This window comes from Arachis hypogaea, chromosome 14 (assembly GCF_003086295.3).
Source record: "Arachis hypogaea cultivar Tifrunner chromosome 14, arahy.Tifrunner.gnm2.J5K5, whole genome shotgun sequence".
Lineage (NCBI taxonomy): Eukaryota > Viridiplantae > Streptophyta > Magnoliopsida > Fabales > Fabaceae > Arachis > Arachis hypogaea.
In genome coordinates this window covers 83,817,743-83,828,485 of record NC_092049.1, presented here as the reverse complement: position 1 = coordinate 83,828,485, position 10,743 = coordinate 83,817,743, and the positions used below count along the sequence as shown (strand labels likewise).

Below are 10,743 nucleotides of genomic sequence, written 5' to 3'. Positions count from 1 at the left end.
ATTTGGTTAATTAAGGTTCACCGTGAGATACATCTTTGCATAATTAAGATATAAAGTGAAAAGCATTTATCTTGAAAGTCTTAGCATCTCTGAAACCTAAACATTTTACTTATATCACTTTTTCTACTCATTTACTACAACCTTTATTTCCGTTTCTGTTTTAGTATTTAATTCATCACAATTCAAGTTTTAATTTCTGACTAGATAATCAATTAACCATTGCTTGCTCAGTCCATTAATCCTCGTGGGAACGATAACCCACTCACTGTGGTATTACTTGATACGATTCGTTGCACTTGCCGAGTTGTGGCTTTGCAATGTGCCAACTATCATTCAGGCAGTTGATGTCGAGATCCTGTGCGTCGACACACACCATAACGTTCGAAAAAAGGGAGAAATGAAGGTTAATGGGGATGTGGGCCAGGTGGTGCTATGAACAAGTTGTTTTTATAGGCACGCCCCAACCTTATCTCATTTACAGTGTAAACGAGATAAGTATAGTCGTATCTCGTTTACTATAAGGTCTGTGTCATAACATGTGTGCACACGTGATACGTGTCTCACGTGTGCCTGAGTTTGTGCCTTATGTCGTTTATAGTGTAAATGAGATACGGCTATACTTATCTTCTTTACACTGTAAATGAGATAAACCATGTTACGAAAATCGAGAAAACCTGTCCAAATTACCTATTACAATAATTAAAATATTTATTTTATTTATTTAAAAAAATCCCAAAAACGAAAACATTAAGATAAAAGGAAAAGTTAAATAGTTATTTTCTGGTGAAATCCATATTGCGGCAAGTGGGATTGCACGGATAAGGGCAGTCAATTAGCTTGAGAACTTTGCGGTCAAAGTACCAATCAGCGACAGTTTCAGCAATTGTCTGCTCCAGAAGCAACATGATATGCAGCCAAGAGAACAATTAGGTTAGGGATGTGAATATTAGAAAACTAGCATGTCAACCAGACATGGTGGAGTTGGAGTTTGCTGATTCTTTGTTGTAATTCATAAATTTCAAGTCACAACAAAAATTGAACTGTAAGTATTCAATAAATAAATAAATAAAAATGTAACAATAGAACTATAGAAGAATAGAAAAAGCTATGTGCACACAAAAATCAGTCTCTATATATTTGTGTATTAATACATTTATTATTTAAATCATTTTTACTTTTCAATGAATATTTTGTATTCCAATATATATTATAAGCGGATAGCTGATTTCATAGCTGATATCTAGTGTACACCTAACATGGTTGATTGATATAGAATACACTATATACATACAAGTTACATAACCAACTGGATGTGCATCATATCTTACTAAGCATTCATTAATGTTAATTTGACAGAACTATATTACAGGAAACTTACTTCGCTAGAGGGTAGCACTTTGCAGGGTATATATACCCTTGTGGTAAATTAAATTACACCCGTTTCCTCTGCTTTTTTATTTCCAGTGACTTTGTACAAGAACTTTCATAAAGTAGGTTAGCTATGTATAATTTTTAAGGAAAGGAAGGTCTTCAAAGTATCAGTATATAAAGTATGCGATGGGAGTATATAAAGTAGATGGTGCTAAAGTGATCTATCATATGTCATATTTATGTACTTTCTCCAACAAAAAGAGCAAAATAATAATTAACTTCAAGGAAGGTCAACGTAATTAATCCCTATATTTTCTCATCTTTATGAACCTTAAATCTTTTACACATGTACAGATCAATATACATCCGTAAAGAATACAGAACACGTCAAAATTCATAGCAATAAACATTCATTAACAAAACCACAATATTAAAATTAATCACTTCTTGACTACCTAAGTCAAGCATCTCAATAATATTGGGACTGCAATTTGGAGTTTAAATGGAATTGTCAAAATCACAGCTAGAACATGCTAATTTGGGCAATCTTATGAAGGAAGCTTAGCCCCCTCCTGTTTTTTAAAAATTACACTTCCCTCTTTTGAAAGATGAGATGTGGTAAACTTTTAATCAATTTTAATGTGAATGAATCTTTAGCGGCAATGAGAAGTGAGTAAAAGCCTCTAAGGGGTGGTCTATCTTCCACAGTTAGTTTTGAATACTCCCTACTGTCTATTCAATTCGGGACTTCGAAGATGAAATGAATATTTGAACTTTGAACACACCCACTATCAACTTCAGGATTTAACCAAAAACATTGGTTCAATATCCAAAACTAGCTACCATTTATACTAGGAGTTATAAGGAGCAGAAAGAGAACCATCCCTCGTGCTCCCACATAGTTGCTCTGCAACGCTGAGAGGTTTATTCACATTAAACTGGACTAATTGTAGTGGAATATCATCTCTCAAGAGAAGGAGCTGGGAGGACAATGTAATTGAAGCATTTCTTAGGGGAAGGGACGCAATTTACTCAATTAGTTTTAGACTATGACCTTGAAGCAAAGTGGAGAAGGGTTAATTTACTCAAACTCATGCAGTTAGTTGAATTGAATAATTATGATCTCCAAAGTACATATGAGAAGCACAAACTTTAATTACCTTATCATTTATTTTAGGGGAATTGTGGGAGTGCCATGTCTCTCCCATCGCTGTCTGGCAATGAATAAAGCAGGAATTTATGAACATTCCAATCTCCTTTCGTTGCTGGAACTCGTTGAGTCTCTTCAGCAATGATTTACGGAAACCTGGAAGTGACAATTTTTCAAGTCATTCAAGCTCATATGTTGTCTATGTAAGAAACCAAACACACAGGCTAGAAGTAGTAGTACGATTGTATTATTCATGCTGATGAGTCTGGATTTCAGCTCAAGTTGAAGAGAAAATAGAATAAAAATAGCAACAAGCCAAGAGAAACAGGGCACTATAGCAGCCCCACTCTTCCAGGCTTCCCAAATTCAGCTTACTTTTCCCTATCCTCACTCTCTACCCCTTATATCCCTCTTTCTTCTAACAGAAATTACACAAGCACTATATGCGTACACCCGCATGCCAGCATGGCATTCCCTTGCTCTCAATTTCTGCACTAGTTAGTTAGGACTTGAGGACCCACTCAACTTTTCCACTCCTTGATTCTGCTTAATTCCAAAACTGTCACTGAACGTTTTGCGCCTAATACATGCAGCCTTTTGCGGTATTTATCCTTAAAGCTAACAATACTTCCTCCTTGCAGGGAAACTGAGTTTAATATCAGCTGCCAGTTCCCAAGAACTTTCAAACTCTGGCCTGCTCTGCCATTTCACTAGAACCTCTACCTCACTCTGAGTGTTCTGCCACACTACCAAAATTTCAGCAGGATAGACTTGCAATTCCCAATTCTATGCATGATCTTTGGATAAGGGATGGCAGTGGACATTCTCAGCAATGCAATTTTTCAGCAAGGATACATGAAACATGGTGTATTCTTGCACCGTGAGGGAGTTGTAACTTATGTGCCACTGCCCCAACCCTAAACGGGCCATAGAACCAAGGATTAAGCTTCTGATTGACTCTTGTGGAAAGGGACTCCAATCTATAGGATTAAGCTTCTGATTGACTCTTCTGATTGACCCCAACCCTACGATTCTTCATGCAGTTTTGCGCCTGAGTCAGCAGCCACTTTCATTCATCCAGGACAACATCCCTTTCTACCATCATTTCGTTAACTTCCTCTATCACAGAGGGTTTATCTCCCTTTCTGAGGAGAATGGAAGGGACTCTTCCATATACGGCCTTGAATTGAGTTTTCTTAGCAAAAGCATTGTAGGTGATGTTGAACCACAATTCTGCCCAGCAGAGAAGTTTGGGTCACTGCCTGGGTTTTATACCCACAAAAACACTGTAAACATGTCTAGAAGAACTTATTCACCCTTTCGGTTTGGCCACCAGTTTGAGGGTGGTGCAGAGCTGTATTTTAGCTTAGTTCATACTTGCTTAAACAACCCCAACCGGAACGAACTCAAAAGTGTCTTATCACAATCAGTGACAATAAACTTTGGGAACCCATGCTGCTGAACCACCTCTCGAAACGAACAAGGAAGCCACATCTTTTGCTTTGTATGCATAATTTTTTATTGCGGATGGCGGCTCATGAAAGAGAGCCAAAAATCTGCCACAGGATTATGCCGTATGACATTGTGGAAAAAGGCGGAAATGGCGGATGGACTGACAATACATGTATATGCACAAAAAACATGCAAAAAAACTGCAAATGTAAGGGAGAATGTCAGCACTTAACTTGGCTATTAGGATTTTCTAAATAACCAAAATAACCCTCAAATGCAAAAAATATTACACCCAGACAGGCCACTTCCTCCATTCACGCGCGGAACAGCATGGCATTGCCAGAATTGCGGCCACCGCCATTTCTACAACACAGCATCCCCAAACGGTTGTGGATGCAAAATCTGCCATGCCATTCCACAATTCTATGGGTGTGAGAAGCCAAGAAAGTGGGAATATTTGGTGAGCCTATCAACCCCTACAAAGCTAGTGTCAAGCCCTTCTATGAAATCCACTGGAATGTCTTCCCAAATTTGTAAAGGAATGGGAAGTGGTTGCAGCAGACCCGTAGAAGATAGAGTTTCATATTTGTTCCAGTTGCACGTATCACAACTTCAGATCAACCTCTAGATGGCCCCTTGCATACCCTCCTACCATAGCAGTGCAGAAATCCTTTTGTATGTTCTGAGAAACCCAAAATATTCCCCTAACATTGAACTGTCTAATTCTTGCAGAATCATAGAATGCTTGATGAATTATTGGGTAAGACCAGCCTTCCCTTATAGTACAAACATCCACCTTTGAGCCCAAAGCCATCATGGGAAATATTCCCTTGAATTAATTCTTGCATAATAGACTTTAGCTTAACATCATGCTGCAATTTAGCATCTAATGCTTCCCACAGATACAAGGTGACTGCAGAGATAGCACCAAAATAAGCCTTCCAAGAGAGTACATCAGCCACTCTATTGTCCTCTCCAGGCTTGTATTTAATTTTGAAAACAAAACCCAGTAGCTTGCAATCCACTTTTGTTCATCCCATGTTAATCACTGGTCAATGAAGAATTTCAAACTTTTCTGATCAGTGTACTACAAGTTTCCTACCCAGAAGTTTAGTGCCTCCACTTCTGAACCTCGAGGACTATTGCCATTAGTTCTCATTCATACACTAATTTTAACTGATCCCTGTCAAATAATGTAGGACTCATGTATGCCATGAGTTTCCCTACTTGCAAAAGTACAGCTTCCAAGCCTTTCCTTGACGCAGCAGTTTTGATTACAAATTCCTCATTAATAAAAGACACGGCAAGGATAGGTCTAGCTGTCATGGCTTCCTTCAACCTGTCAAATGCAAGTTGCTTCTCTAAACCACACTGAAATTGGTCCTTCTATAACAAATGTATCAGCGGCCATGCAATCTTACCATACCCTTTTACAAATCTTCAATAATACCGCATTAGAGCTAAGAACCCTCTCATCCCCTTAACATGGCTTCAACCTTTTCCAAATCTGCAGCTGCCCCCTCATCGGATATGATGTAGCCAAGATATTCAAGCTTTTTACCACAAAGTAATATTCAATCTTCACTAACCACCCTAATGTGTCCTCACCAACAAAAATTGGCACTCCATCTTTCGATATTGTTTGTGTTGCCGACAATGAGGGCAATGAGTACAACATTTGGCCTCCACGGGAATGGGGGGAGTGCCACTCCTCTCGGTGATGGGAGTGAGAGTCGCGGTGCTCTTTGGAGGTGATGTGTGGAGTCAACCTCCTCCCTCAAGTGCCTTGGACCCTATTCCACTGGTCCTCCGAGTTCACCCTTTTGGTTGCCCTCTGAGTAGGGTAACATCCTTGTCGCCAACCCTTCCCAAGTCGCATCATCTCATCGAACTTCCTCTCCAAGCTATCCACCCTTTCCACGATGGCAGTGGCAGCAAGAAGGCTCACAGAACTCCCAAAAATGAGAGCTCTAATGCCAGTTTGTAAGAAACCAAACACAGACTAGAAGGAGTAGTATTATTGTATTATTCACACTAATGAGTCTAGATCTCAACTTACAATTGAAGAGAAAATAGAAGAGAATTAGCAACCAACCGAGGGAAATAGCAGCCCCACTCTCCCAAGCCAATTAGCAAATTCAACCTGCCTTTCCTTTCCTCACTCTCTACCCCTTATATCCCTCTTTCCCCTAACAACAATTACACAAGTGCTATATGCACACCCACATGCCAACATCACATTCCCTTGCTCTCAATAGTTGATTTCTGCACAAGTTAGGACTTGAGGACCCACTGAATTTCTTCACTCCTGATTCTGCTTAACTCCAAAATGGTCCCTGAACCTTTTGCGCCTATATGCCTAAAGCCCTTCGGGGTCTTAATCCTTAAAGCTAACAATCTACTACATTCGCTTGGGTTGGATTGTCATCATCATATGTTCAATTTTAATCCAACATCTAAACGTAATCCCATTGAAGGTGTATAGAAGTATTCTAAAGAATCTAAATTATAAAAATTTCAATTCTAGATTGATGTCAAAATTGGAAAGATGGATTATACATACCATGAAGTACATCAAACTGATCAGCATTGCAATTGGGAATGTTCAATCTGCAGCTTTTCCAGTAACCATGGGGGTCTGAACCATGAGGTACCAAAATATTTTGTATCTAAATATAATTTAACATAAGATGCATGTAATAGGTTAAATAACAAACACCTGAAAATAATGAAAGCCTACTGAAGAAACTTACCTGCCAAAAATCATAAGCAGGGTGGACAAAAAACACTGGAGTCTTTATGTTCTTAACAATTTCTAATGGAAAAAGACACTGCAATACAAATCAATAGTTGGTTGTTTCAGCTGAAATACATGAAAAAATTTACAATGTAACTTATAACAGAGGAGGGTGCAGCAAAAAGGCTAGAGAAACCGAAAACCTACCTTAAATGGTTCAATTCTAGCAATGCAATCTTTGTGTAAACTTTTTGCAACACCCTGGCAAGTGTTATGCGATAAAATATATAGGATAGTGTTGAAAACATTAATTCTCTCTTCAATCTATAAATGTGATCATCAAACTCAATAATCTAAAGACAATGCATCCATTTAAGCAAGGAATGCATTACCTGAAGCTGAACAACGTCATGATAGAAAGATCTCATTGTCCTATTTCGAATAGCATCCTCCCTGAAATTTATAATATAAAGATTATACCTATTTGTTTTGATTAGTAAGTGGTGGCACAAACCATGAAAGATGGATAAAGTGCAACAAACAAGTACATAAAAGTAGTCAATGCACCATGTCCATAGTTTATAAACCTCTGGTAGCAGTTAAAAAGAAAATGTTAAAATATTTCAGTAACAAACTTCTGTCCTGAAGAAATATCACCCGGTATGCTAGAGGTACCTCATGCACCATTCAATTTAACAGAAAATATCATGGCAAGAAAAGCAAATGAGATACTGGATACAAACTTACTCGTCTAGGAAAAACCCAGCATCAGCAAGACATTTAACATTTATGTCTTTCGAAAAATATTTTCGGAAGTCATCACAATGTATTAGAGTTGCCAACCCTCCAGCAGAGCATCCTGAAAGCAGTGCCTGCAAAAGTAGCCTATTTATCATAATACATAGAAGGTTATAGGGCAAGTCTGATGCATCAAAACTCACCAACAACTGTTTATGCCAAAGCATATTCTCTGGGGCAAATTGCATCTAAATGTCAAATAGAAGATAAATGAACATTTAAACTGCATTTTTTTCCCTCACTTGAAACAGCAATAAAAAAAATCTAAGCTTCCACATTACCATCTGTACAATTTCATACTAGGATTATTGATTAGTCAATTGAAATTATTTGATATGATAATATAGATACAGTCTATCTCCAAGTAAGTTTAATTATCACTTACAACAACTGTCTCCTATCAAGCAACTCAACCAATAGTTGAAAAAAACAAAATTTCCTACAATTATAACCCAACAGAAATATGACAAGATATAACTTTCACTGTGATGAGACTTGATAGCAAACTGAAAGGTACAAAAAGTTAAAGAACACTATTACTGACTATTGTGATTCTTGACCAAGCCAGGAAAGGTATTGGAATGGTTAGTACAGACAGACCAGTTTCAGTAGGGCCAGTAACACCTTCATGACCAAAAACAGGGGGATATCTAAATAGTGTTCATCCCATCTTGATTTCTAAACAAGATTTTGATGATTGAGGCATTGATTTTAGTACCCCTTAAATGATAGGGTGGGCTCATACAATTTTGTCAAAGCTCACCTCCTGTTATATTTCTGATGTCCAATCACATGGGAACTCCTTGGAAACCAAAGAGAGTAAAACAGGTATGGAGCATGTGATTGAAAGCCCCTCTCCGCAATCTCACAAGTATACAAATGTCGTCATTATTTGTAACAAACTTCCCCCAACAAAATAATTTCCTTCCAAAATGTGATTACCCTACATAATTTTCTCTCTAGAATAATCAACACCCCCCCCCCTTCCCCCGCGGGAAAAAAAAACACACACACACACACACACACAAATATAAAATAAAATAAAAAATTAAGAAAAAAAATTGTAATGGCGATCACAGGGCCCATTGCCCCCATTTTGTTTTCCTTACATAGACTTGCATAATACCAGGTATTAAAATGTTTCACACACATCAGATATAGATAATCTTTTCAAGTGAACATCCACTAAGGATAATAACTGCAGAACAAATCACCAACTGGCACATAATGAAAGTATCACCTGTTTTGCTTTAGACATGCCAATTGATAAGAGTTCATCCATAATAGCTTCCCAAATGATCTGGCCTCTGAAGAACAAGCCATTTCCATCCTACAATATATTATAATTTATTTTTTCACAAAACGAATACATGAGTATCTTATCTTGATATGCAAGAGGGTTAAGAGCTAACATCAACTAATACCAAAGAAACCTAAAGCCCCTAAAGTCAAAAAAGAAAAGGTCAACCTTAATCTCACTTTCTTGGTGGCCAGCAAAAGATGCACCATCACAATAGCGTATCCTCACCTTGTTCCAGTTAAAGAAATCTGAATAAATTTGACACATCAAACTAAGTAACATCACTTATTAAAAATATAAAAAATCCATAGCCTAAAACACAATAAGCCAGGTTTGAGGTAAAATCTCTAAATCCAGCAACCACGGCCATATTTTCCCTACTATACTCCACAGGCCCTATATTAATATCAAATGTCAAAACAAGAACACAACTTTAACAGATGCTTATGATCCATATATGAGTTTAATTTCTATGCACATACACAGCAACACCAAATTCCGATCAGGTGTTCCTGAAGACATGGACAAAAACCACTTCTATGTTCGTGGTAAACCTGATTTGATGTTAGCATAGAAGAGTTTTACATTGTTCAGAAAAATTAAAATCCCTTATTAATAAAACTTGCAAATACTACAAAACTAAAACAAAATATATATATGACGCATGCTATTGTGCTTGTAGTTACGGTGACTACAGTGGCTATAGAACTTTACCAACACTTGAAAGAGTATTTACTATTTAACAATATTTTTTAAAAATAAAAGTGTTACCAAAATATAAAAATAAATGTGACTTTAATTTTAGCAACACTTAAAAAGTGTTGTTACAATTTTTTAGCCACCATATCCATAATCACCATCACCGTATCCATATAGAAACATCAGGATATTTGTACATTAGTAATCAGTAACAGTACGAAGTTATCATAGTGCGACTGAAGTACTGAAATGCTACTACTTGAAAGTATAGAAAAACTTACAAGGATTTTGAGAAGGGTCAGAGCTTAATATTCCAGAGAAAGGAACCTCTGTTTCCATGTGCTTGGACGAACCCAACGCAGTCATTTTTCGCTGATAACACGAAGCTACCGACTCACACCACCCACCTCCCTGAACCCCACAATTGAAAATCAGCCAGAACCAACATCAACATTCCTTTTTTTAGAAAAAACAAAATTCATAAAGAAAAAAACAGAGATAAAAGAAATAAAAATAAGAAACCTCAATGTGAAGTAGCCAATTTTGATATCCGGACCCGAATCCCTTCTGAAAGTGGTACCCAGGGGCACTCCCATCCAAGCAAACTGGACAAGCAATACAATAAAAATTCAAGTTACGCAATGAAGAGAGAAAGTTGAACGCGTTGTAATTCTAAGATGTGGGAACGTTAACGTTACGAACGTGCGCCTCTTTGGGTGGCATTCGAGAGGAGGGTCAAGGGAACAAGGTGATTGGAAGAAGAGATTCTAGAAGGTTCTTGGAGGTTGGGGCGGCGAGTGAGGGAGAAGAGGATGAGTGTGAAGGAGAAGCTTGTGAATGCGATTGCGTATTCCTTGTTGGTCCATTTTCTAGAGAAGACAGTGCGGTTACGAGAAATGGTTGCGAAGGATGAGGGAGGTGAAGGCATATTGATTGGGTTTAGTTGGTTTTCCTGGTTTGCCGTTTGGTTTGGGAATTCAGTTGATTGTGGCAGCGAGAAGTCAATGCCTGTTAAACAAAAATAAATAAATAACTCGTTGGTGTATAAAGTGATTTATTAGTTTTAAATATAGTTTGATGATATTTTTATTTTTCAAAAATATCTTATAAAAATTAATTTTTAAATTTATCAAAAAAAAATAATTTTTAGAAATTAACTTTTTAAAAATTGTAGTATTTCTGTTTGATAAATTAAATTAAAAATAACTTTTAATAAGCATAAACAACAACAAATGT

At 37.3% G+C, this 10,743-nt stretch overlaps 1 protein-coding gene across 4 annotated transcripts; it reads right to left on the bottom strand.

The window, feature by feature from the left end:
- Positions 1-428: 428 nt before the first annotated feature.
- On the bottom strand, positions 429-10,540 carry LOC112742871 (pectin acetylesterase 5). 4 transcript variants are annotated; one of them, XM_025792109.3, is made up of 13 exons: positions 10,210-10,540; positions 10,030-10,112; positions 9,789-9,918; positions 8,977-9,056; positions 8,749-8,838; positions 7,458-7,582; positions 7,103-7,163; positions 6,918-6,971; positions 6,727-6,804; positions 6,537-6,642; positions 2,532-2,677; positions 1,379-1,480; positions 676-887 (listed from the first exon to the last, which is right to left on the bottom strand). In XM_025792109.3, exons 1-12 carry the CDS (start codon positions 10,433-10,435, stop codon positions 1,427-1,429), a joined length of 1,233 nt encoding a protein of 410 aa, XP_025647894.1. In that variant the 5' UTR covers positions 10,436-10,540; the 3' UTR covers positions 676-887; positions 1,379-1,426. The 4 variants fall into 4 exon arrangements, with proteins under 4 accessions (XP_025647892.1, XP_025647893.1, XP_025647895.1 ...); XM_025792107.3 differs by lacking the exon at positions 1,379-1,480 and having other exon boundaries at positions 429-887; XM_025792108.3 differs by lacking the exons at positions 1,379-1,480; positions 6,918-6,971 and having other exon boundaries at positions 429-887; positions 10,210-10,524.
- Between the last annotated feature and the right edge of the window lie 203 nt (positions 10,541-10,743).

What these genes read in the sequence shown, in the direction of transcription:
- LOC112742871 (XM_025792107.3), bottom strand. Translation starts at nt 10,435, where the DNA reads ATGCCTTCACCTCCCTCATCCTTCGCAACCATTTCTCGTAACCGCACT. An exon ending in GCTGGGTTTTTCCTAGACGA is followed by an intron (nt 7,164 to 7,457) that starts GTAAGTTTGTAT and finishes TATAAATTTCAG; the next exon opens with GGAGGATGCTATTCGAAATA. An exon ending in TCAGTTTGATGTACTTCATG is followed by an intron (nt 2,678 to 6,536) that starts GTATGTATAATC and finishes TGTCACTTCCAG; the next exon opens with GTTTCCGTAAATCATTGCTG.